The 27,579-nt window shown below is 44.8% G+C and overlaps 1 protein-coding gene across 2 annotated transcripts; it reads left to right on the forward strand.

Annotated features, from left to right (window-relative positions):
* Positions 1-1,042: 1,042 nt before the first annotated feature.
* LOC147465612 (4-alpha-glucanotransferase, chloroplastic/amyloplastic-like) lies at positions 1,043-14,280 on the forward strand. Of its 2 annotated transcripts, XM_086520918.1 has the most exons (16): positions 1,051-1,698; positions 2,459-2,521; positions 2,621-2,709; positions 2,842-2,902; positions 3,205-3,283; positions 11,056-11,192; positions 11,266-11,424; positions 11,499-11,578; positions 11,674-11,813; positions 11,917-11,948; positions 12,039-12,113; positions 12,203-12,275; positions 12,353-12,441; positions 12,838-12,882; positions 13,010-13,162; positions 13,787-14,280. In XM_086520918.1, exons 1-16 carry the CDS (start codon positions 1,243-1,245, stop codon positions 13,895-13,897), a joined length of 1,842 nt encoding a protein of 613 aa, XP_086377044.1. In that variant the 5' UTR covers positions 1,051-1,242; the 3' UTR covers positions 13,898-14,280. The 2 variants fall into 2 exon arrangements, 1 of the variants encoding a protein (XP_086377044.1); XR_015189325.1 differs by lacking the exon at positions 13,787-14,280 and having other exon boundaries at positions 1,043-1,698; positions 12,790-12,882; positions 13,010-13,029.
* Positions 14,281-27,579: the final 13,299 nt, after the last annotated feature.

Here is a 27,579-nt window from a genome sequence, read left to right on the forward strand (position 1 = left end):
CCAGATTTTTCCTTAAAGAAATCGTTCCAAAATTGTAGCAACCTATTATGTCAACAATAGAAAAAACTACAGGAGTAACATTTTTTTGCCATCATTAACCTAGCCATGTGGTGCTAATCACAAATGGAGGGCCCCAATGCAACAAACTCCAACCCCATAGGCCTTTTGGAATTTCGGAGGTGCTGCTATAAAGAGTCTAAAAAGTTGCAATGCTTTTTCAATGAGGAGTGCTTGAAGCAACCCTAGTGCATAGTATCACCTTTTCACACTCGAGAGCAGATCTGTGAAGATTAAGTTCTATAGAATCAGGTTAGTTCATGGACAACTATAGGTTAGATTTCTTGCTCATGATGGAGTATGACCTGTGTTGTTGAACTTAAGGGCCCCCAACCTTTTTAGGGCCCCTCCAATCTCGAGGGGCTATGGGCATGCCCTCTAAGAGGGCTCCTCCGTAGGCCCCATAACATACCCTTTGGAAGACCGTTCAATAAAAAATGGGCACTCCCCATATCATGTTCGCTTCTAAAAAGAGCGGAGTTTATCGTGAGAGTTTTGTTGGGGTGCCTCAACCATGCCATAAATTGATTTTATGTGCCACTATAACCGGTGCCATCCGGTTACCAACCACAACATCAACACGGGCAATTTCATGTCATGCGGATTCATGCTCATTGCAATTTGCCACGTCAACTGACTACAGAAAGCATGCACCCTTTAAGTGACGGGTCCTCTTGGGTCCTGAGCATATGGGGGTAGTGCCCCTAAGAGCGCTCCCCCATAGGCCCTCCACTTTGGAGGGTCCTTTGCCAAGAGGAGGAGCTTCTGAAAGTAATGTGCACACCCCATAACTCTGCTTGCAAAAGGTCACAAAAGGAAAAACATGAGCCGGTAGCAGTAGCTCAAGCATTTTCAGTCCTCACAAACCGGCAAGAGCCGGTATAAAGGCATTTCTCTACGCTAGGCGAAGGTAGAAGCACCCCCCAATGAAGATGCAAGGGAGGGGCGCAATGAAAATAGGCGAAAGTGGTGAAGCTGCAGGTAGGCTCATGGGGCAGCGTTTAGATGGCACTCCACAGGTGCCTATATGGGGAAGCCCTCTAGGCTAAATTGCCCTTCCTCTCCCTCCTGCCAAAATTGTATCTCTTCTTGGAGATTTGATTAAGGCTGGAGCCTTAGTTCGAGAGGGACCAGGCCTATACAAACTTGACACAGGGAAAAGAGTCTGAAGGGAGAATCTGGGAGATGGAGGTGGCCCCAAGATTTGGCGGGGCGCTTATTGCCTCGCAGGCATTCTTCTTGCCTCGCATTTCAAACATACCAACTAGGCCTAGGAGGCTGCATGCGGTCTCGCCAGCAGCTGCATCAGCAGCAATCTCAAGCAGTAGCAACAATCCTCCTTCCTCGCCCTCGTCTCCGTCCCTTCTTTCGCTGCATCGCCTCTCTCAGGCCGTCTCTGTGCAGTCTTCATCGCCTCCCCAGCAGGAGCATAGCGGTATAGCCATGGCTCCTCCCTCCATTGGGGACGATCTGCCCTCGTCCTATGCAGATGACGACCCTTTCAAAAAAGCTGCTCCTCGCCGAACCGGTGTCCTCCTCCATCCCACGTCGCTTCCAGGCCCTTTTGGCATCGGCGATCTTGGCAAGCAGGCCTTCATCTTCGTTGATTGGCTGCATTCTGCTGGTTGCTCTCTTTGGCAGGTGATGCTTCAATCTCCTGTGGCGGAGCTGTTTTGTCTCTTCCTAGTTTATTAGTGTCTGCTCGGGACACTCTCTCTCTCTCTCTCTCTCTCTCTCTCTCTCTCTCACACACACACACACACACACACACACACACACACACACACACACACACACACACACACACAAAGCCTGCAGACCTTAGGCCCTTTTGGATCCTGCACTGCACTACCATTCTAACATCTGAGTGGTGACATCTTCAATGCCTGAAAAAACTCATAACTGGGCGATTTTGCACGTCTGCTTGGGATGAACGTACCTGCAAACTTGCTCAATCTATTGGGAAACCTTCTCACAAGAACTTGCTTAGATCCCAAAGTTTAATGTTCGTGCTCATATACCCAAGGAATTCAGGACATTGTCCGAACAGAGAAAGGAAAAGCAAGAAAGAGAACAAATGATAACCAGCAAGCGAGCCAAACACTCCAAACAAGCTTAATATCCACGGTTGAGACAATGCCTGAACAAATGCAACCACAGTGAGGAGGTAACCGGATATACCTGGCCCACCATTCTTAGATCTAAGTTTAGGGACTTGCATCTTGGTATACATCCCTTTAAACGAGCTCATGCTTAAGATTAGACAATACAAACTGCAAAGAATCAGAAACGGCTTATTTGCAGATGATTGATTGATATCAATAAGAAATGTATTTGTAAATTCAATTTGAAGCATTTTCCAGTTTCGAAACTGCTGCAAAGAAAACATTGCCTATCGTAGGTTCTTCCACTGGTACCACCTGGGCGCAAGTCTGGTGAAGATGGCTCACCCTATGCAGGTCAGGTAAGTATGTTTGCTTTTAAAGTGGTAGATGGTCATGCCTATATATAATCTATACATTCTAGTACTCCCCTTTTATTTTTGCTCTGGATAAATTTGTAGGATGCAAACTGTGGAAACACATTACTCATATCATTGGAGGCCCTTGTTGAAGATGGCCTTTTGGATGACACAGAACTTCCCAAACCAATGTTGGGCTCTTGTCTTTCTTATGGTTTTTCATAATTATTTCCTTAAACGTAAGGGCTTGCCATACTCTTTCTTGTGCTGTTCCTATATTCTACTCCCAACTGTAACCTTTGATTTTTGTTGCTTTGCTTCAGGCCAGTATCGAAGGTGGATTTTAAGGCTGTTGCAGCATTAAAAGATCCTCTGCTTGCTAAGGTGATACAATTTTAGCTGTCATTTTTGTTTCTGTTTTCATATACATTGCATATATCAATAGGAGGACAAACTGCATTATGTAGCTTGAGTGCGATCTTCTTAGGTTGATCTGTCTTTGTTATCTGTGGGTTTACCTGGTTGATTCATTGTTTTGCAGCTTCTGAGCTATCTGCTATTGTGAGACAAATCTGCAATGTTTACTTATTTCTTCATGTAAATGAATAACAAATCAATCTAGCAATCATTTCAATGTCTGTAAATACAAAAATTCTGATTGCAACATGTAAATCTGCTTCGTAAAGGCTGCAAAAGAACTGGTTAAGGACAAGGGCCCTCTGAAAGCAGAGATGGAGGCGTTTCGACGGCAACCAGCGATTTCAGGTTGTGTGTTTTGAGCCGATTTTTTAAGTCCAAATGTTGGGTGCTTCATGTCATTTTTTTCTCATTACTATTTGTCCATTTCACAAGCCAAAGCTTGCTCTGCTGCTTGAAGTACATTTAGCAGTGAGTGAGAGCAGCCTGCTGGCCACAATCCAATGCAAAAGAAAACAGCAATGACTACATAAAAGGATACCTTGAACTTAAATGTCACATTCATGGTGGACATTTAATGCCACTGTTAAAAAAAAGCCAAAGTCAGTTTTGTTCTCTTTATCCAAGGAATTTGTCTTTGTTTTACAATGATCATTGTTGCACTATCAGAAAACCCGTAAAGATTTGACGACCCAAAAAGTGAAACTTCAGTCATTGTTGAGGATATGCCAGCTCGAAGGAACAAGTCCACAAGCAGTTCTTATGTTGGCCCATTACATGAGGTCTTGGGGGACTTTTCTCTCTGCTTTACAATAGGCTCCTGATCTTATAGCCCCACTCCTTTTTTTTATTTTTCCGAGAAAAAGATCCTTCTATTAGTTACTGAAAACTGCCCATAGGGCTACATCCACCTCTGCAAGAGAGGGCTACAACAAGCATGATGGAGAGACTCTCCCAATGAAAGAACAGCATATATACAATGAGGCTAAATCAAGAGATGGGAGGAGGGAAGAGCCATACAGGTGGACAGTAGTGCCATCTGAGCACCCCCTGGACTATGGTGTAGAAAGGCCCAGGGCGCCAGAGTCGAAGGAAAGCCTCGCGGCGCTCCCGCATGCAGTCGGAGCTGCCCTGTAGTCCCTCAAGCTGTCCTCTAAGAGTGTGGATCAGCTCTAGCCAAAAGTCACGAACAGTCTCTGCTGGTGGCATAGGGCGAGCCTCAAAGATGCGGAAATAGCGGGCCCGCCAGATGAACCAGAGAGCTAGGCCATTGATGAGCTCCTAACACTCCTCTCTCTCACTGCACCACTCCTGTGGAGTAAGCTCTGTAGCAGGCTGGAGTGAAGGTCGCCCCCCCTGCATCACTATCATCCGGTTGGTGGAAGATAGCTCAAACTGTAGTGCCAGGCCCGTGAGGGTGGACCAAGCCGCTGCCTCCCAAGTGTACTGTCGAGCCGTGGAGAGGGCAGGCATCAGCCGAAGAACTCGTAGTTACACCTGTTGGGCCGAGGGACAGTCCCAAAGACAGTGACGCTGACTCTCCACCAACTGGTCACAGGCTGCACATGCGGCCGAGAGACCACTATGCACAAGCCAACTCCCTACTGTTGTGGCTCTGTGTGCAACCAGCCACGGGAACAAAGTGACGCGCCTCGGCTGTCTGGAGTCCCACAGCCTCTGCCAAAAAGCTGCCAAGAACTCGACTGTGAGGCCCTCCTCTTGCCAATGATGTGTTGCAGCGGGGCGGACCTCTCTCTGTGCTGCAAGTATGTGGCGTCCAAGCCAGATAGTGTACTGAAAGAAGGGGACTCTTGGGCGGTCTGTAGAAGAGAAAGGGTCCCTCCATAGCCACTCACCAGGATCCCACTGTACTTGTGCCAGTGGACAGCACTCCCAAGCCCATAGCCTCCAGAGTCCAGTCTCAAGAGTTGCTGGGTCAGGGTCTATGACGCAAGTCCTCCCACAGATGCCCACAACTCGGATCCTCTGGAAACAACACTCTGCTACCTGCGAGGCCTCTATTGCAACTCGCTGTAAACGTCCCCCACCGTGAAGCTCGAAGAACAGGGCTGGGACAGTCTCTGAGTAGGCCTTGACTGAAATGAGAACCTCCAGTAGTGTGAAGGCTCCCATCCACCGGGGTGCTACTGGCTCGAGAGGCGTGAGCCACTCAACTGGAACTGACTCTGAGATGTCCTGACACATGCTTTGCACCCCTCTCATGCCCTGCAGCTGGGCACCCTGCACCTCCTCTGACAAACTTGTGAACTCTAGCCAGTCACCTAGAGAGCGTGCTGGACCTGTTGCCATGGGACCCCAAGAAACATGAGGCCGACTCCCAACCAAGTGGCCTCTCTGAGTGCTAACCATGGGGTTCCAGACGAGGGGCTGCCGTAGGCGCTCCTCCGTGCACGTCAGCTGTCTCTGCTCTAGGCCACGCCGTAGGAGCTCCCAAGATCGAAGCACTCATAGCGAATCGGTCCTCCAGTCTCCTGCTCAAACCAACTTGGCGCAACTCTGTAAAGATCCATCTGGTCGAAGGTTGCCAAGGGCCTCCTGACTGAGGCACCTTGGCACGAAGCCTTTGCGGCAAGAACTCCTTCCAGGGCTCCTCGCCTGGAAGAAGTCCTCTGACGATGAACTTCCCAAGAAGGGCTCTGCTCTGCTGTGCTGGATCAATGATCCCAAGCCCCCCCTGAGAACAAGGAAGTGTGATGACCGACCAAGCCACCTTGGCTCGGGCAATCTGAGTGTCACGACCTGACCAAAGGTAGTTCCTGATCAGCCTCTCTACTTGGCTGATACAAGACCTCGAGAAAATCCAGCAAGAAGTGATGTACCACATAGTCGCCAACAACACCTGGTTGGCAACTACTACTCTACCGGCCAACGAAAGTCGTGCTGAGCTCCAATGTAGCAGCTTTCTCCTGATGGACAGGAGAAGAGGAGCAATCTGCTTCTCGGGGGACAAATCCAAACCAACCTGACAACCCAAGTACCGAACTGCAATCCCTGGAGGAATCCACCTGAAACCCTCACCTGGCATCCAATCTGGCACAGGAGCACTGCCAACCAAGAAAGCCACTGTCTTTCTCCAGTTGATCAGTGCGCCCGATGCACAGCAGAAGGTCGCCAAAGCCTGCTCACATCTGTGTAGATTGGCCTCCTGGCCCTATAAGTACAAGGCTGAGTCGTCGGCAAACTCAGCGTCCAGAAGCTCATCTCCCCGTATAGGGAGTGCAAGGCCTCTCAGACCAACCTGTTGTGACACCAAAAATCTGCTCATCGCCTCCGCATAGAATAGAAAGAGAAAGGGGGCAAGAGGACAACCCTGTCTGACCGAGCGTGTGAGCATGAAGCGCTCCCCTCTACCTCCTGCCAAAAGCACCTGACTGTGAGCTTGTCTGTACAAAGCTGACACCCCTCTGATCCAAGCATCTGAAAAGCCCATCCTGCGTAGAGTGCCCTCTAGAAAGTCCCAGTCAACTCTGTCGTATGCCTTCTCAAAATCGAGAAGAAGAATCACAAGGTCCTCCCCACGGAGCCGTGCTAGGGCAGAAGCCTCCTAGAAAGTGAAGATGTTGTCAAGGATACTGCGTTCCTTGACAAAACCTGTCTGAGTCCCATGTATAAGGCTCTCCAAAAGTGGCTGAATCCTCAAACTCAGAGCCTTGGCAAGAATTTTGTAGGCTGAGTTGAGGATGGTGATGGGGCGCCACTGTCGAATCTCATCCAAAGAGCCACCCTCCTTTGGAATGAGGTAAATCAGGCCCTCACTCAGGCTATCCGGCATCACTCCTGTGTGCAGAATGTACTGAAAGGCACTACAAAGATCTGGGCCCAGCAGGTCCTAGTACTCCAAGAAGAAACTGGGAGTCAGCCCATCCTCACCTGGACAGCTACCACGAGGTAGGGCCCTAAGAGCCGTGTGTAGCTCCTCAAGCTGAAGAGGCATCTCCAGCCTCTGGCGCATCTCCTCAGTCACAAGACAAGGCATCTGTGCCCAAACTTGCTCTTTGCATGCATCCTGCCGCTCTGACTGGGGCTCAATCGACAGTAACTCACGGTAAAAGTCAGTAGCAACTGCACGCATATCCTCTGGCTCACAAACAACCGACCCATCGGGTCTCCTCAACTGATTGACCTTGGCATGCGAGTGCCGAGGTCCCACTGTCTCAAAAAAACCACCTGTCACTCTGTCACCCACCTGAGTCCACTGAGATGCCTGTCGGTGATAGGCAAACTCATGACGCCTCTCCTTTGTGCAAGCAAGCTCCTGTCGAGCCTGTTGTAATTGCTCCTCCAACCATGGACTGTCTGGATGCTGCTCCTGCATCCTCTGTAGTGAAGCAATGCCTCGTCTGAGACGTTGCTCCTCCTCTCTCGCTGCAGCCCGTCGAGCCAGAGACTCCCTGGAGAAAAAAGTGGCTAAGCTGAGCTAGGCCTAAGGCCACTCTGTCTGCAGGTAAAGCCTGGCTGTCCATGCCCTCTGTCCAAAGAGCCTCTACCCTCTCTCTGAGTGCTGAGTCCAACAAGACCCGCTCTGGGATGCGAAGCATCGTGCTCCCACTCCGCTACCTGTCTGCCACTGTGAGGATCACTGGTGCATGATCCGAGGAGGAGGTCCCTGCCAGAATGCCCACTGATCCCCCCAAGTCACTGAAGTGGTCACTAGTGTAGAAGCGATCTATCCGCGATAGATTCACTCCACCCACTCTGCGATCCGACCTAGAGAAGGAAAGACTCTTTGGAGGCACTCACAAAGCTAGAGTGCTGCCAAGTATCCGAGACCCTCAAAGTCATAAACAACCTCTCCGAAGCTGCTAACTCGACTCCATGCATAGTAGCATGGCCGCCTCCAATCCTGTCAGAAGGGTCCTCCAACATGTTGAAGTCCCCACCTACACACCAATGGTTAGCCTGTGGCAAAGACTCAACAATCTGTGACCAAAACTCTACGTGAGCACTCGCCACATTGGGCGCATAGATGTTCAGGAAGCCCACAAGGCCACCCTGAACATGCATAGTAATCCATCGAGCCCTGCCTGGCACAATAATCCCTCTGCCCACAATGGCCTGCTGCAATGAGTCCGCAATAGTCATACATACCCAACCCTGGATGCCTCCAGGTCCAAAAGCAGATGACCGAAAGGTATCATATCGTCCACGCAAAATCTGACCGCATCGCCGAATGCGGCTCTCAGACAGATGGTGCTCCTGTAGCATAAGGAGATCGATCTCTCCTCCCACAAGGCAACGTTGAAGCTCCTGTCGCAACCGGCCCCGCTGTCGTTGAAACTAGGGCCCACCTAGTCCCTGCACGTTCCACGAGACGATCCTCATGGGGAGCGAGAGAGAACAGATGCTGCCGCAGCAGAAAGACAGGCTATCTTCGAGGTTGGCTTGGATGGGGAGTAATCCGCATCCGAGCGTCCTCTAGATAGGCGAGACTGTAGTGAGTGCCTAGTCCAATCCCAAGTAGAGTGAGCCGTGCGTAAAGCAACCTCCTCTGTCCAAGAGTCCTCATGAATGTATACATAGCAAGGCAAACACTGCGTATCAGCAAAAAAGTACACCACAATGTGCCGACATCCTGCTGAGTCTGGGGGTGTCACCGCAAACTTGGCCAATGGCCACAATGTCTGCAGTAGATCTGTAACTCCAAGTTCTCCCATGTGGTGAGAGAACTCGAGAACCTGTGTATGCAACCATCCCACCACTGAGTCGAGGGACCACTCTGTCTCGGTCCTACCACAGAGGGGGAAGGAGAAACCAACTGTTGAGTCCAAGGCCTCTGTCCCCCTAGCGGTGAGGAACAAAGCATGGACCCTGAAGCAGGCTGCCTCATGGTCTGCTGCGGAATCGCCGAGAAAGCGAGTGAACCCGTAGTCGAAGAAATCCCAGCGGCGGCGGCGGAGGTCGATGCTCGTCAGTCCACGAGGGATAGCTGCAAGGGAAGATGTCTGAATCTGCAGAGGGGGCCGCAAGAAGGGCTGACCCTCTCTCGCTAGGCGACTCGTGGCAAAGGCGTTGCCAAGAGATCTCCTAGCTGCCGGTGAGGGACCAGTCTCCCGAGTCGATTGTGGAACTGGAGCACGAGGGGGGGGGAGAGGGAGCTGGAGGGGGCGGGGGGGGAGGAAAAGCGGGGTGGGGCGAACGAGGTAGAGGGGCGAGGTGGGGAGTGGACGGGAGCAGAGGGCGGGGGGGGGGGGGGGGGATGAGGAGGAGGAGGGGAACTTTGAAGGGGGGGCGACTGGCAAGGGTGAAGCGGAGGTGGAGGCTGGCGTAGGGGGCTCCTCGTGCTCAAGAGGACCAAAGCGGTTCCGCGTGGGAACCCACTGCTGCTGAGTGGGTACCTGAGGGCCACTCTGAGTGTCAGGCTGTCGCTGTGGCCCCTGGCGTCGCCGGCCACGGGCTTGCTGCCACCCCTCCTCCGTTGGAGCCCCAGGCTCGGAGGGTGACTCTGAATCTGTGCGTCGTGCCTTTGGCTGCGGCTGCGGCCCAGCCTTGGCAGGCTGAGGCTGAGGCTGAGGCTGAGGCTGAGGCTGAGGCTGAGGCTGAGGCTGAGGCTGAGGCTGAGGCTGAGGTCGTGGCCTCCTCCGTGGGCAGGCCTTCGCTAGGTGGCCCATCTGTTTGCAAATGAAGCACTGATTCGGAAGACCCGAGTACTCCACACTCTGTCCAAACCAACCCCCACTCACCCGAGGCAGAAGGATGACCTTCGGGAGCGTGTGGGTATCTTTGACCAAAACTCGAACTGAGGGGATGCCAGCCGCCTTGGCAGCTACTGATGCTGCCGTACGAGGTGTCTCCAGGACAGTCCCGATGGCGGAGCCAATCCTGGAGAGAAGTGGTAGGTACTCCCTCCGTAAACTCGGAAAGCAGACTGAGATGGGGATGTCTGCCTCCTCTACTAGCATATCCGAAGTCGGGTCAAAACCATGACGCCACTGTCGAAAGTGGGCGCGTGATGCTCGGATGGCCAGTGGACTCATAGCTATGACCTCGGCAGCCATCTCGGAGGTCTCAAACTCAATCAAGTAGTACCCCCGTCCGAGAATCTGGACATCCAAAATCTTGCCCACCTCTGCGAGAAGGCGGGCCTGGAGAAGGTCACGCAGCTCTCCTCTGCTGGGTCGGGTGCCGAGAATCTTGCAAATGACCGAGGTCGCCTGCAGACGCTCTACCTCTGCGGCTAGGCTTGCTTGCTCTGTCGGCGAAAGAGCAAGTCGAATGGTGGGCTCAGCGGAGTCGGGCGAGGGGGCTTCGGAGGAGTCCCTCTGGGGCGGAGCATGAGCCTCCATTAGTGTCTGTTGCTCTGAAGGAGAAAGGAGGATGTGAAGGCTACCGCTTGAGAGCTCGGCAAGGAGAAGAAACAATTGAAAATCCTCTGCCAAGCAATTTAAACGAGGCCTTCGGAGGGGGGGGGGGGGGGGCGTGAGGATATGGGGCTGGAGCAGCGAGGGCAGCGGGCAGCGAAAAAACGGGGTGGCAGCGGGCGGGGCTGCGCTCTGGCTGGACTGCGCGCAGGCTGGGTGCAGGCAGGCAGGCAGTGCACAGGCGGGCAGACAGACAGCGCGCAGGCAGGCAGCGCACAGCTGGGGCAGCGCGAGGGCGAAGGCGGGGGGGGGGGGGGGGAGGGGAGCGCGCAGGAGCAGCAGCGAGCGTGGATAAGGATGTTACTTGTTTTCAATGTGGCAGAAAAAGATGGTATCCACTCTTGAGATCGACCTTGCTGAAAACAGCCCCACTCCTTTTAAACAATGCCCTTGCAGGCTCTCTTTAGGATGCAAGTTTCTATGAGTTTCTCAGATGGGAGCAATGGCAGTCTGAAATTTACAAGAAAGAGAGTTTGGAATTTTTTAATATTGTTATTTATGATGAGATGCACGTAGTTCTGATATTTTTTGGCATATGGACCTTGCTAAGTTCAAGTTTATATGTGGGATAGCTGAAATCTTTTTGTTAACCAGGAAAGGTACTTGACAATTAAGTATTTAGACTCACCCACTGTATTTAGTAGCCCTTGAATTCTGTGTTTTATTGCAAGGTGGGATGTCATGTGGCTTAAGGATAAGTGCCATGTTGATGCACCCTAACGTCTTGGGTGGGTGTAACAGCATGGCTTGAGGATGCAGCTCTTTTTGCTGCCATTGATGCTGTTGTGAATGAAGAGTTTTGGTGGTATTGGCCTGTGCCTCTTAGAGATAGAAATCCAAAGGCTCTTGAGAGTGCTCGCAAGGAGCACAAAGACTTTGTAAGTCATTTGCTAATCTCGTGGTCAGGATTTCTGTCAGTGGCATTACTCATTTGAACTCATGTTTGCGCAGATTGATGCCTTTGTTGCCCAGCAATTTTTATTTCAAAGACAGTGGCAGGCTTTGCACAAGTATGCAAATAGCAAGGGCATCCGCATCATAGGTGACATGCCAATCTATGTAGGAGGGCATAGTGCAGATGTTTGGGCGAACAGAAATCAGTTTGAACTGGTTAGTGATAGTCTTCGTACAACAAGTTTATGTTAGAATTTCTGTAATTGCTGGTGCTGCTTGTTATTTGATAGGATAAAGTCACAGGAAAGCCCCTCCTTGTAAGTGGAGTTCCTCCAGATGCATTCAGTTCCACAGGACAGCTTTGGGGGAGGTAGGTTGGTGTCTCACACAATGGCGCCATGATTAATTCAGCTACATGTATTGGGCAAAATGATGCTGCGCTAATTCTCTGCAGTGATTGAACAGTCCATTATATGATTGGAAAGCTATGGCTAAGGATGGATATTCATGGTGGATCAAGAGGATGAAACGTGCTTTTGATCTGTATGATGAGTTCCGCATTGATCATTTTCGGGGTTTGGCAGGCTATTGGGCTATCCCTGCAGGTGGGCCACAGTTCAAATGCAAAACTGCCAACTTAATCATTTGGTTTTATAATTAAGTCGTTCTAATGCACTTTATTTGGTTTGTCACTGGTACTCTCAACAGACTCTAAGACAGCTATGGTAGGAAGCTGGAAGGTTAGTGTTTTACTCCCCTTTTGTGTGCTGCCTCTGGTTTCTTCTGATCGGCATTTACATATATCAAGCCAAGTGATAGCTTTATTGCAGATGGGCCCACGAGAGGAAATTTTCACAGCTGTGAAGAAGGCTGTAGGAAAAGTTGACATTATCGCAGAAGATCTTGTAAGCCCATCACGTCACTCTTAAAGTTATGTTGCATAATTAATCATCACAAAGATGTATTGAGGCTATGTGAGGGGCTCTTTCTCAAGGGTATTATAACTGGAGATGTTTTGAAACTACGCAAGGCAATCAATGCTCCTGGAATGGCAGTGCTTCAATTTGGTAATTACTGCAGAACTTTCTGACTTTATTGCGACTTATTTCTTTCAAATCATGAATTAACACTGAGACTCTACCAGCATTTGGAGGCGGTTCAAGTAATCCTTATCTTCTCCACAACCATGAGAAGGACCAAGTTGTGTATCCTGGAACTCATGATAATGACACTGTAAGCATCCAGCTTGTTTTGCCTGCTTGTTTTCTTCCATTGCCAACGAGCAATGCAGGTCTTTGTTTTAATCCTTGCTGTATCTACAGTCGCTCTTGCGTGATATGTAGAACCGTGTTTACTAACTAGGTAGTTGTCCATGGAAATTCTACCTTCCTGTTCCCTCATCATTGTCATAAAGTCCTTTGGTCCCCTCTCTCTAATGAAATGGCTACCTGTCCTTCCTCCTGACCTCCTATGTACCACATCGGAGAACACATTAGGGAGTTTCTGAGATTTGGTCATTTGATAATATTAACAGGCTCTTAGGTGAGGCACTTACTAATGATATTTTTTTGATTGTGCTAGGCTTTAATAAATAATTGACTATGTTCTTCATGGCACATGCCCCTGCAGATGGTAGGCTGGTGGCAACGCATAAGCCTGGAGGAAAAGAAAGCTGTAAATTTCTACTTATGCCTAAAATAAATTCCTAAGCCATGGGTCTTAACTGTTTTTAGAGCATGGTCAGTCTGCCAGTTTTTGGTCCATGCTAATATTGCCTTTCTGCTGATGCTATCTTGATTAGGTGCGGGAATATCTCACTGTGGAAGATGAGGATGATGTTGCTTGGGTTTTCATAAGAGCAGCTGTTTCGTCTGTTGGCAAAACAGCCATCATTGCTATGCAAGACATATTGGGACTCGACAATTCTGCAAGAATGAATACCCCTGCTGTACAGGTACAGAGTATTTTGGCTTTGTATGATGTTGTTTCTATCCCTGCAAAGTTGCAAGAATGGTCTTGTTGGGGTGCGGTCACATTATGACCAGTTAAATTAAGCAAGTGCTAGGCCTCGACTGTACTTGTCTTTATTTTACCATCACTGGTTTTTGAGAAACTTCAAGTTGGTGATGATGATAGTTGAACTCTAATACCTTTATAAGACCTTAAAAACCTGGTTGGTCTTCTAACATTCATTCCTATGAAGCTTCCTAAACCAATATGCAGGATTTTGTTGTGGCCTTTTGGATTAGTGGATTCCATCATGTAGTATTCAGTGGTTTTTGATATACTATCATCGTGAGCTTGTAAGACGATTGTGCATTCGTGACCAGATACCAGCTATATATTAGCGAAGCTAGTTGATAGTCTGGGTAGGCCCTCAAGTTTCAGTCCTATGTTTCTCGATGTCTATTGACATTCAATAATTGGTAGCTTTCACTATGGGCTTCTTCAATGGTTCTGCAAGCAATCATGTCAGCTTGGTTGCTTGGGCAATCCCTGTTCAAACTAAGTACATTTTCAAACTGCATCAGTTTTTTCAATGGTTTAGGTTGCTAATCTTCCTAGGAGCTGTGTGCAGGCAGGGAATTGGGGCTGGAGGATCGGCGAAGTCGGAAGCATTGAGAAACTTGAGAAAGAAGCTGCAAGGTTAAGGGGTCTTTTGGTGCAATATGGTAGATTGGCTGGATGAAGAGCAGGTCACCCCCTCAGGCTTATTGGGTAGAGTCACAACGATGCCAGCTCTGCATGTGGGTGTTTAGGGTTTGTACGTGCCTTTGCAGAAAGGCAGGTTGCCACAGAGCTGGATGGGTTTAGTTGCAAGCTAACTTCAATGCTAGGAACATTTCTTAGCAACTGATTAAGACATTTTTTTCATGAAGAAACTCTAAGAGAATAGTCGAGTAAATGGCCTGTGCATTATTTTGTAAGCCTCTCGTATTATTATCTCCACTGCTCGAAAAAAACCCTTTTTTTGGCCATGTTTTTTAAGGGCAGACTAGTCTAACAACAGGGACTAATGCCAAAAGCTAGTGTAGTTGCTGGGGTTTATAACTGATGCCCACTTTTCTTTTACCTTGAATTTTAAGGTCCAATGAAATTAGTACGGGTATTTTTATTTTCAGCTGGGATATTGACACTACAAACCAGGATATGTGAGCATTGAGATTCATCTGTGTCAAATGGGGCCTAATCAGTGTTTGGGAAAGCTCGGTTTATGTTCGACTGCTTAGAAATTCAACAAGACTGGCTATGAACAAGAGCAAAAGGAAACAATTCACCAAAGTTGATTTTTCTCGAAGCATGTGCCTAATCAAATAACCTTACATATTACATACATAGAAAAACTCAATTTGACTGTCATTCCTATTTGAACTAGAGATGCTTTTATTTCAAATTTTAGAGCCATTGGCAAACATGGATGTAGAACACAATTTTGCATTCAATGTGATTGAATAGTGTACACAATCATGTATCCACGTTCAGAAAGAAGCCTCATAAATCTTAGAATGGAATAGTATTTGGGAGCCCACATACACCAAGGTAATGCCCATTCAAAGGGTGTAGTGGAACTACTTGCGTGACCCACAGGAGGGTCATAGCATGCTTGAGGGAACCCTAATTGCCACCGTTAGTGGAGTGAAGATTAATGTGTCTAGTTGACTACCCTCTTATACTAGGAACTATATGAGATGCATGTATGTCACTTGTTTGATTTTTGTCGTAAAATGAGGCATGTAAGTGGTGTGTATGTGGAAGATAAAAATTGAGTGAAACTATTAGGAAATAGGGCATAGTTAAGTAGATATTAGAGTAGTTCACTTAATGCAGAGAAACATTTCACACACAAGAGGTTATAGAGGGGGGAGAGAGAGAGAGAGAGAGAGAGAGAGAGAGAGAGAGAGAGAGAGAGCACTTACGATATACGTGGTTCATTTAATGTGGGTTACATCCACGGGAAAACGACCATTCAATGGTTTTAGTACTTCAAACTAAAAGTAAGTTACAAAAGAATTATATTTTTAATGGAACTCCTGTCTTGTTTCACTCTCACCACTTCACATACACATTTCATCAACTTCACAATGTATTACAATACGTTTTGTGTGAAGAAGAGGCTTTCCTTTATAAGACAAAAGGGTTGTCCTTTTTCATGAGAGGCAACGGCATGTACTTGTCCTTGTGTAGACAAGTTCAAATTGGACTCTCCAATGCGTGCATGTGTGACCGTCCTTGAAAAGACAACTCTGCCTTGAAATCGAATACCGATCATCGGCCATTGACTTTCGGCTATTGGCCACTGGTTATTGATTATCGGCCATCGATCGAATGATTTTAGATCACTTTTCGGTTGCTGTTCGGTCATAATATTCGGGTGAATCCAGTTTCTAGCAGACTGGCGTGAACTTTTGGTTTTTTGACGAGTGATTTTTCTTATGATGGTTTTTTTTCATATTAGGGACTTTACAAATGTGCGTTTTAAAGACTAAAAATTATAAGGGATAAATCAAGTTTCATACTTCTTATTTGGAGATTTATCTCCACACCAAATCTGTGATTGCTTTCCATCTTAGCTTCTTATCTTTGAATGTGAATTGAAGATGAGCAAAAGCTCAACTTCTTCTTGTTGACCATCTTTGTAAATATGTATGCAGAATTTTCACTTGTGCGCACCTTTCCTAACTTTAGTTGTCCCTCTTCCAAAAGAGTATGTAAGAAATGATATCTCACCTTAATGTGCTTTGTCATCGAGTAAAAAGTTGAATTTTTGTAAGATGAATGGCGCTTTGATTGTCATTGTACAAGACATGTCATAAAATATAATATTAAACGATTTTCTCATTTTAAACTCATCATTTAATATGGAAAGATAAAAGAGGAACAAGAGTTAAGATATAGATATGTGCTTTAAATCTATCTCAATAGGAGACCGAAAGAAAAAATGATTGCATCTCAATAGGGGTCCAAAAGGAGACGGTCTACCAACGAAAAATGTGCAATAAATGCTTCTAGATTTACTTTAGCAAAAGACCAAGAGGAGAGATGATTGCATCTCAATAGGGGTCCAAAAAGAGGTAGTCTATCAAAGAACAACGTGCATCTAATGGAGCTTAAAGGACCTTAGGGTTAGCTTCATTAAAGACCTCCAAAAGTTATTGTTAAAAATTTCTTTGATCTTAGGCAAGCTAGGACTGACCTTAGGTGGGAATCCTACCCAAGCATGTGGTGCTTGTCGACTTGCTAAGTGTTTGTGGAAACCTTGCCCAAAAGCTTGAGGTGCTTCTCACATGCTTAAATGACTAAAGTTCTTGAAGTGTTCAACTCAAGAGGCATAAAACGTTTCCATGCTTGATTGACTAAGTGTTTGAAGTATTCAATTCAAACCAAATGACTTAAGAAACATAAAATACACATGTTCAAATGATCCTCCACATATGGCCCTCATGATGTGCTTGAATCTTATTGGATAGATTTTAAAGGGGTTCAATGAGAATTTAGATGCATAAAAATAAATAATTAAGTTCTTTCTCTCAAAAAGAGAAAAAAGATGACACATGTCCCAAATGATATAAATTAAATATTAGTAGAGAGAGAGAGAGAGAGAGAGAGAGAGAGAGAGAGAGAGGTGGACCAAGCATGAGAGAGGGGGGTATACTCTCCCACACACACACACACACACACACACACACACACATTCTCTCATTGTGTGGAGTGCAAAGTGTAAGAGCTCCATTTCCTTCTCCAAGCTTGTTGAGAAGTGGAGAGCTTACACCAATACTCTTGGCTATGGAATGCAAATCCAAGCAAGAGCCATGCTTCAATGCTTAAGCTTGCCATCTTCTTCATCTTCATTACTATGCTATTATGCTATGCTAAGCAAGAAGAGTGATGATAAGTGAGGAACAATTTCTTTCTCCTATGAATGATTCTTCTTCCACTTTCCTACCCTCATTTACCGCTAGCTCTCTCCACCTTCGAAGGTGTTTGAGGCCTTGGCATAGTTAATGCTTTTTGCAAAGTTTATGTTATGCTCGTGATGCATGAATCTTTCCATTTTCATAGCATCACCAAGGTCACAAGGAACACAAAGATTGTATTGTACCAAGTCTCTCTTGATGGGAGAATCTATAAAACAAACGCCTTTTGGAGGGGGGACCGGGCTCCAAGTAAATCCGGTCCTCAACTGTTGTATGTTCTCTAATACTCTCTCTCTTGCAAAAGTATTGTTCGTGCCAAGTTAATTAAGTACTATGTTCATGTTGCTACCATCAATTAAGTTCACTCTCTATGTTCTCAAAGTAATCTCACAAAAATACTTACTTTAATTCTCCTAATTCCGCTATTCTCAAAGTTCATAGGCCATTTCCATTACATTGGTATCAGAGCATTTGATTTCTCTTGCTTAAGAAGAGAGGTCCTTAAGTAGCCTATTAATGTTGATTTTGTTAATTATATTAGGGTAAGTGGGACTATGATCTATTATCAGTTTTGTTGAGCCCACTATGTGAGATATGGTGCACACCTCGGAAGCTTTGGTCTTAATAATGTGGTCTTTTTAGACTTGCCTACCTCTTTACCATTATTGAGCCATAAAAAGTCCCAAAGGAGCTATCCCTCAGCAATTCTGCTATGTTAGACCCACTTTACCGTTATTGAGCCATAAAAAGTCCCAAAGGAGCTATCCCTCTGCAATTTTGCTATGTTAGACCGACTTCACTACTCTCTATAATTAACCAATTTGAGCCGTGGGTGTAGATACCTAAGTGCTTATTTTCAAAGGCTAAGAGGAGTAGCAACTAAGGTTTTGAATTGCCAAAGAATACACTAAGTAAACACATAAGTATAATTAGCATGGCTAGCAATAACCAAGAGAGTAGAATGAATATCGATAACTTTGATTTTGCACATGAAGGTGCTAATGATGATGCCCCCATGTTTATCAATTATCTTGTTACTAGGTTGCATCAAAGCTATGGGCCACCCTACTTGCAAGCTGAAGTTACCCAACAATTTTGTGCTTATGGGATTTCCCTTCCTCTCCAAGAGGAGAGAGACTTTAGGAGGCCTCTTGATAAGACTCCCAAAATAAGACTCTCTTCCATAAGAGAGGAGGAATCCAAAGAACGAGAAAGAAGTGAATCTCTAAGTACCTCTAAAGATGTGGCTCCATAAAGACGGCGGTCTAAACTATCGCCAACTCCTCCCAAGAGGAAACGGTCAACCCATAGTCCTTCTCCTCACCACTCCGACAGGGAAGAGAAGAAACAAAGGAAGAAAAAGGTAAGAAAGAGATCACCCTCTTCTCCTTCTTCTTCACTTTCCTTCTCTTCCGACGAAAGCTATGGCTATTCTCCTAGAGAATACAAGAGGGGAGGACATCGCAAATCATACCCTGCATGACGAAGATCACAAAAGCTCAAGAAGTTCAAAGAGGGAGGAAAGAGTATCTCTTTTCTCACCTATGACGGCACCTTTGGTGCCACAGACAAGGTATTGACCTTCATCGCCAACAATTTGATACGGCCTTTGGAGACGGAGGCTTCACGGAGTCCTCCAAGCTACGCCATGTAGCTATGCACTTCCAAAAACCTACTCGTCAATGGTGGGCTATCCTTCGTGGCAATGGCGAGGTCCCAAAGACATGGAAAACTCTACGAGTTTCCATCATGAAGCAATTCCTTGCAAGCAATGCAAAGGATAAAGTGCTTACCGAATGGTGGAACTTGAAGCTACTCTTCAATGAATCTATCCACAAATATGTAGACAAGTTTTGGGATTTACATCGCAAAGCTACAGTCTTTCAAAGAATAGACTTCTGCAAACAAAAGCAATAATTTTGTGTGGTATTACCTGAAGAAATGACCGAGTATGTCAACTCACAACGGCCTAGCACTATCACCGAAGCCATCCACCACACTATGGTTGCTTCAAGGATCAATTTCCAACAAGGGGTGAGAAGAAATTTCAAGCCCATGGAAAACAAGGATCGAAATGAAGCTAAAGGGAAGAGCAATGCTCAAAACGCTTCCCAAGGCAACAACAACACCAACACCAACAACAATAAGGCCAAGGAGAAAGGAACTTAAAAAGGTGAAAATAAGCTCTCTCCCAAAGAATTAGAGGCCTTTCGTAAAGACCATATATGCTTTAAGTGTGGGGAGCAAGGACATGGTTATCATTCTTGCCCCAAAAGAAACGTATGCAATGACACTCATAGAGCTTCCATGGTTGAAGCTCCAAAAGAGGACACTTATTGCAAAGGCTCATTCCTCTCCTATGCTTGGGAAAAGGTAAGGGAGCATGATGTCTTCACCTTGTTCGACCCTGGCTCTACTCACAACTTTATATCAACGGAGTTGGCCACTAAGTTGGGCATTCAAGATTTTGAGATGGGAGATAATGTAACTACTGACACACCTTACAAGGGATAGCAAGCCTTCGCTACTCCCTTGATTGAGAAGTTGAAGCTTCATGTTCAAAGCTACGTCGACAAAGAAGGCTTTTTTTATCTCTCCTCTCCAACATGGGGATGTTATCCTAGGGGCACCATGGTTCAACCGCATGACTGCCAACATGAAGTTTCCTAAAAGGAGAATCTACTTCACCTACAGGGAAAAGAGCATGTACATAGATTCTAATAATTCGGGGAACACCATATCCCTGGTAAATACGCTTGCTTTTGATAAGTCAATGAAAAGTCCTATTTTTGCGTATATGATTTCTGTTAGAGAATTTGTAAATGATTTTAAATTTCACAAGTAGCAATAAAGGGAATCAATTTCCTAAATGGATTCCAGGATGTTTTCATTGATGACATCCCTAGTGAGCTATCTCCAAAATGAGGGGATGATGTTCATGCAATAGAGCTTCTAATAGGAAGCACACCGCCTAATAAACCTCCTTATTGAGTTTCACAAGTTCAACAAGAGGAGATCATGAGGCAAGTGCATGAATTGGTGGAAAAAGGGATGGTGAGGCCTAGCTCCTTTCCATTCTGTTCACCAATACTTTTAGTGCAAAAGAAAGATGGCATATATCACATGTGTGCCGACTATAGCACTAAATAGGATCACTATAAAAAAAAGAATGTCCGGTGACGCGGGTAGAAGATCTATTTGAGAAGTTACAAGGTTGGGCCTGACAAATGCTCCAGCCGCATTTAAACTCACGATGGACAAAAATATTCAGGCCACTCAAATTCTCTTGAGGAGTACAAGTGACACCTCTAGGTAATCTTTCAAGTTATGAGAGAGAATAAGCTTTTTATTAATCAAAAGAAAAGTGAACTTCTCCTACAAGAGATTCAATATTCAGGTCACATTATCTCTCAAGATGGTATCCGTATGGATCTATCAAAGTTGAAGGTAATAAAAGCATGGCCTAATCCAAGGAATCTACATGATATAAGAAGATTTATTGGTATGTGTGCATACTATAGATGCTTCATAGCAAAATTCTCTAAACTAGCAGGACCATTCCGTGACTTAACAAGGAAGAAAGCTAAGTGCTCATGGATTGCTAAAGAACAAAATGCTTTTGACAAGCTCAAAGAGAAGCTTACCTCCCAACCGGTCCTTATGCTTCCGAATCTGTCAAAGCCATTTGAGGTCCAATGTGATGCTTGTGTTGATTGCCTTGCAGCAGTTTTGCTTCAAGAAGGGCATGCCATAGCATATGAGAGCCAAAGGCTCAATGCCAATGAACGGGTCTTGGACATATATGAAAAAGAGCATTTAGCTGTCCTACACGCCCTAGACACATGGAAGCACTGTCGATTGGGGGCTCCATTCATCCTACGAATGGATCACAAAGCCTCAAGAAATTCATGACGCAAACAAAGCTCTTCGACAAACAATGAGGTGGGAAAATTTTCTTTTGCAATTTAAATTCACATTGCTGGCAAGCACAACCAAGTGGTCGATGCACTTTCATGACGGCCAAGGGTAAATGTGGTGTTTATAGCAACTCATAACAATGATCTATCTTTTATGATAGATGAGTGTGCTACTGTCTGAGACTTTAAGTAGGTAATTACAGCCTTTACATTAGGGAAGAAAAAAGAACCATTAACCTTGAAGGATGGTTATCTTCCAAACGGCAATAGGACATGTGTTACTCACCCATACAATAAGAAAGTCAAGTATGAATCCCATGCTTCTCATTATGCGGGGCAAGAAGGATTCCATAATCTACCCTTCAAGGAGTAGAAATGTATTTATGTTGGTCTACCATGAAAAGTAAACATATAAGAGTATGTTTCAAAATGTGTGATATACCAAAAATTGAAATTTGATCGAGAGAAGCAACTTGGATTGTTTCAATCTACAGGTTTAGCAAGAAAACGCACTCTATGCCTGTAAAAAAAAAAGACTATTACGGTACATCAAACGGGAACCCTCAGTAGATCTCAAATTTTCAAGTATCATGGCTTGCCAACATCCATAGTGTCGGACAAAGATCCTAGAATGACCAATAATTTCTAGAAGGGTCTCTTTGAGGGAAGTAGATTAAATTTCTCTTTTTGCCTATCATCCACAAACAAATGACCAAAGTGAAATAACTAGTCTAATGATTCTTGAATCTACTAAAAGCGTATGTCATGAAAGTAGATCAATGTTCTCAATAAGAGAAGTACCTACCTCTTATAGAGTATGCGTACAATGACATTGTACATACTTGTATGGGGAAAGCACCTTTCAAAGTTAAAGAGGGAAGATCCAAAAGTTCCTTACTACTTAAAGTACATGGGAAGATCTTGGCTACTGCTGATGAATATAGTCAAGATTCACAAGAATATTTTCCAAAGATTAAAGAGGTTATATCCATCTCAAGCAAAGGCAAAAAGGGCTGCTAATAAGCACAAAAGAGCCTTAGCCTTTAAGAAAAATGATTGGGTCTTGCTAAAGTTTCTCAAGGCTCATCTAAGGCATACTATGGACAATAATCCTACGAGCCACCAAGAGTATTATGCTAAACTAGCAAAAAGACACTATGGTCCTTTCTTTTAAAATTCTTAAGCCAATCAATGAGATGGCTTATTAGTTAAAGTTGCCCAACCATTGGCTCATTCACAATGCTAACCATGTGAGCCTACTCAAGCCTTACAAAGGAGAGCCACTAAAAGAACCAATAGTGGAGGACCCGCCAGAGATCGAAGATCAAGAAGAGGTGTTGCAACTCGAATCGGTTCTTCGACACGAAGACAAGGTACTAAGAAACGGTAAGATTATCCAATGATATCTTGTTTCTAGTGGGAAAATTCACCAAGTTCTAAGACTCATCGTTCACAATCGAGTCATACTTAGATTGCATAGATTGCTCACTTGTCATCCATTTGCATGGTTTCTTGGTAGCAAGACAATTCACCGTAGTCAGTCATTGTAAGATAATCGACACCTAGATGAAATCACTCAAGGAAATGTGAAGCTCTCATAAAATGTCCCAACACCTGACTATTTCTTTTTCCTTGTTCATGAGCATTGCTAGTGGAAGGCACATCACTAGACTTCTAAACTTGTACTATTTCAAAGGTAAAATCCTCAAATGTGATTCTTTTGTATCTTTGACTCATCAAAGATCACATTAGAATTTTTGATAATCTCAAAATATTTGGGTACCATAGGCGATAACCCATCTCACTATAAGTACCACAACCAACAAAGATGCATTTTTGTGACTTTGGATCAAAATTTGATCAAGTACTTTTGGCACATGAGCATATGCCTCACAACCAAAGATATGTAAGTGATTATAAAGCACTTTGTTTCTATACCACATCTCTTTAGGAATCTTACAATCCATTGGCATGCTAGGAGACTTGTTGACAATATGCATTGCTATCAAAACGCCCTCTATCCAAAAGCCTTGCATAAGGTTTGCTATATATAGCATAGCAATTAGGTCTCCCCAATCTTGGAAAAATAAAAAATCTTTCAAAACATATTAAGAGCATAAGTGAAGAGTAAATTTAGGAAATGAAAAGATAGATGAAGGTGGAAAGTCAAAACACATATGAAGGTGGAAAGTCTCCCTTCTTATGGCAATAGTAGCACTCAACATCAAGCATAGAATCATGAGATTTATTGTGAGTGTTTTTATACTCTTTGGACTCACCCCCTGGATACCCCCCATAATCATGACTATGACCTCTCAACTTGTAAGAACGAGAAACATAAGCATTACTATATTTGGTTGGGATTTTCTATGAATACCAATGTTCCTTTTGGTGTTGAATTACTTATGGATGTACAAAACATATCCCATAATAAAGGCAAAGAACGTAGCAAGAAAATAGATTAAACTTCGCTATCAAATTTAAGTTCCTGTGAAGTCAACTGAGTAAAGAGTATATTTAACTCATTCAAATTTGCTAACACATTGCCTCCTTTATTCATGCGTAGCTTATAGCACTTCTTCATAAGGTAAATTATATTGCTAAAAAATTTTGTTTCGTAAGTATCGTATAATTTCTACCATAAACTACAAGTGGTAGCCTCGTTGTCTCATCGACAATGTTAAAGAATATTGATGCTACAAGATGCAATCATATGGTAGACCTTTCCTTTGCATCAAGTGATTTTCACTCTACCTGAGAAATGACATCACCCTCTCGGTGTTCAAACAATGGTGCTAACTGTTTCTTTTGAATCAGAACATCCTGAATTTGCTCTTTTCTTATGCAAATTTTAGTACCATCATACTTGGAAATATCATAAGTAATTTTTTAGAAGACGATACCATAGCTACAACCAAGAGAGAATTTAATTTTGAGAAAAGTGACATAATTTCAACAGTTTTCTTTGTAAATGGAATCAAAAAATTGTCATACAATGAACACGCCCACGAGGATTTTATCTTGCTTTTGCATTCTTGTCTAGAATTCTAATAATAAAATTTGTAAATGACAAAAAATATAGCGCAAAAGTTTCTTTTGGCCATTGGTCTCCTCCAATCTTCGACGTTAAGTCCCACAAGGCATTTCTAACCCATGGGTGGTAGGATCTAATATACATGCTTGAAGCCTGTGTTCTTGTTATGAGTTTGGGCACCCTCTTGTTGTATGTGGTTAGCATTACAATTGGGATACGTGGCATGTAACAGTTAATTACCGTGGTGTCTTTTTATTTTTACTAACAGTGAAATTGATTTTGTGTCGATTAGAATTTTGGGAATGGAGGAGAAGGCACCAAATAATCTCTCTCAGCCATTTCTATGTGCACAGTGTTTTAGTCATTTGTTGCAAATAATGTTTGATTGTGTATATCTACCAAGAAATCACCTTATAAAGGGCAAGAAGTGATAGCCATCACTCATAAACTAAAGTTTAAAGAGAGACCTCAAATACTTGGCACCTAAATATGTTTCATAATAAAATTAAATACTCAACTCCACAAAAAGGTGCCGTGGAGTTTGGGGGCTAGGATTTTATGCCATTCTTGTGCAAGATTCTCCTCTCTCACTCTTATGCTAAGTGTATTTGCAAAAGTCATGTCTACATCTCTTCTCTTGCATGCTTTCACTATCTAGTGTATTCTATGTGTACGTGCATGTTGTCTTTGTCTAGTTGTATGTACTTGGGTTTTGGTGAAAGGTTGACGTTATGTTTGTGAGGAAAGATTAAAGGATTTTAGCTTCCATTCTCTCAGAATCCCAACCATGGTATCAGAGCAAAGGTTTTCTTTTATGAGGAGTAATTACGCAAACATAAAAGCTTCATTGACAATCGATAAGCTGACGTTAAGTGTTGGAATTAGGGTTGTAGGAAAACACACACAACTTGAAGAAGACAAAAGAAGCTCAAGGCACACAACAGAGAGTGTATTACTTAGTGTGCATTGGAAAGATAAAATGATGGGCATATATACAATGCATAGGGGGAAAAACCTCCTAGTGAGGGAAAAAATTCCATGGCGGTCCTAAGTGTGTTCACACATATCACTACCACATGTATATGGTAACAAATCCCCCCTGGAGTGATCTGGTGAACGAGAGTTGGCACATAGAGTAAAGGGAAGTGTCATGCCCTGAGGACATGATCAGTCCACAAAGGGGTGTAAGCCCAAAGCTTTGCGAAAAGCTTCGAACTTCTCACGAGACAATGCCTTTGTGAAAATATTTGCAAGGTTGTCGTGTGTTGGCACATAAGCCAAGTTGATCTCTCCTGCTGAGAGCCTCTCCCTGACATAGTGGTAATGCACCTCACTGTGCTTTGTGCGAGCATGAAAAACTAGGTTTCTCGCAACTGCCAATGCGCTCTGATTGTCAGTGTAGATAGTGGTTGCACTAACCTGTCAACACCCAAATCAACCATAATGCGTCTGAGCCATACATACTCAACCGTAGTTGTGAAGACTGCCCTATACTCAGCCTCACAACTAGAAGTGGCCACAGTAGGTTGTTTCTTGCTCAACCATGATATACATGAATTGCCAAGCATGAAAAAAAACCAGTTGTGGACACTCACGTGTCAAAACAACCAGCTCAATTTGTGTCCGAAAAAGCATGTAAGTGTGGCGGCAATCATCCCCCCTTGGGATAAAACAAGCCAAGATTTAAAGTGTCACTCAAGTAGCGGAAAATCCTCCTGACAGTCTGCCAATGCTTAGACCCTGGGATATGCATAAATCTGATGACCTGTGAGACAACAAATTGAATACCCGACCTCGTGTTGCATACATAAATGAGGCAACCAACAATAATTTGGTAAAGAGTGACATCAGCAAGATCACCAGCATCATGAAGACTCAGTTTCAAACATGTTTCCATGGGAGTGGCAATAGGTATGCAATCCTCAAGTCCAAACTTACATAGAAATGTCTCTGTGTAACTTTTTTGACACAAGGCAATACCACCATCTCTGCTTAAACTGTATACCCAAGTAATGATGCGACAGCCCCAAATTTTTCATCTTGAAAGTAGCATCAAATCAGCCTTGAATTCAACAATATGTCTCTCATTTGATCCAGTGATCAATAAATCATTCACATAAAGAACGACAATGAGAAGTACATCACCCTCACGCTTTACATACAATGTATCTTTCTGTTGGATTGTTACGAAATCCTCGTTTGACCAAAAGAGTGTCAGCCTTCTCAAACCAAGCACGAGGAGATTGCTTCAACCCATACAAAGCTTTCTTACATATGCACACTTCATCCTCTTGTTATTTCTTGACAAAATGGCGAGGCTATGCTACATAAACTTCCTCAAATATGTCACCATTCATGAAAGTATTGATGTACATCCCAACCAAAATGAGATGCCAATGCACATAAAAATGCACAGTAGTCATACGACAAGTGGGAGCAAAAGTCTCTTCATAATCTATGCCTTTTTGTTGTGCATAACCTTTTGCAACAAGTCGAGCCTTGTGGTGATCAATCTCACCTTACTGGTGCATTTCAACTTGTACACCCACTTTGTACCAATGGCCTTTTTTCCAAGAGGCAAATCACATAAAGTCCATGTGTCATTTTCTATAGGTGCATCATATTCTGATTGCATGGCAGCCATCCAATTTTTTTAATTCTGTGCTTCATAAAAAGATAGAGTTTCCTCAACATCATGTAAGTTAGACACAGCCAAAGCATAACAATCTGATGCATAAGATGCACGGCGAGAACTTGAATGAGTGCAACTAGATAAAGGTGTATCCAATTTACTGTCACGCAAAGTATGCACCAGCCATTTAGGCATACCTCTAGCCTGCTCAAGATTGATGGGTGCGTGAAGTACGAAGCGGACGACGCCACTGTCGACGACACCGTGACGGGATAGGTCCTTGTCGGGGCATGTGCGAGGAGGACGGAACAACGCAACACGGCCATCGACGTTTCATGCGATGATAGGCCATGCTCCTCCACGATGATGGGGCAACATGGCCCAATGGGCGGGCTACATGAAGGTCCCAACCGCTCGTACTCGGTTGATGTCCAATGCATCGATGGGGCCGATTGCGTCAACTATAGCCAACAGTTGCGGTTGCGGTGATAGGACGACACAGGCCAATGGGTGCGGCTACACAAGATTGGGCCGATGGGTCCGTATAGCACCATGACAGGGTTGGTTGAAGTCGGGGTGCGTCAACAACCGAGCGTGGCCGCGACAACGGGGCGACGTGGGCAGGCTGCACAAAGCATGGAGCATGGGTCTTGATAGGTACGGCGACGGGCCCGATGGCGCGGGGGGGAGGTGGGGTCTTTTGGACCAAAGCAACATGGAAAAAGGAAGGGTGAAATACTTGGAATTCCTGGGAGGTAACCCATCCCAGTACTGTTTTGGCCCAAGCACACTTAATTATAGAGTTCTCATGGGATCCGGTGTATTGGCAGGTCCATTCTCAACCCTTTCCTCATCAAGTACATCCGCATCAGC

This window comes from Adiantum capillus-veneris, chromosome 1, assembly GCF_014529385.1.
Source record: "Adiantum capillus-veneris isolate H3 chromosome 1, ASM1452938v2, whole genome shotgun sequence".
NCBI lineage: Eukaryota > Viridiplantae > Streptophyta > Polypodiopsida > Polypodiales > Pteridaceae > Adiantum > Adiantum capillus-veneris.

Excerpts from the sequence above, each read along its gene's own strand:
- LOC147465612 (XM_086520918.1), top strand. The coding sequence starts at position 1,243 with ATGGAGGTGGCCCCAAGATTTGGCGGGGCGCTTATTGCCTCGCAGGCA. Across the intron at positions 1,699-2,458 it reads CTGGTTGCTCTCTTTGGCAG|GTTCTTCCACTGGTACCACC; the intron begins GTGATGCTTCAA and ends TGCCTATCGTAG. Across the intron at positions 12,442-12,837 it reads GAACTCATGATAATGACACT|ATGGTAGGCTGGTGGCAACG; the intron begins GTAAGCATCCAG and ends ATGCCCCTGCAG.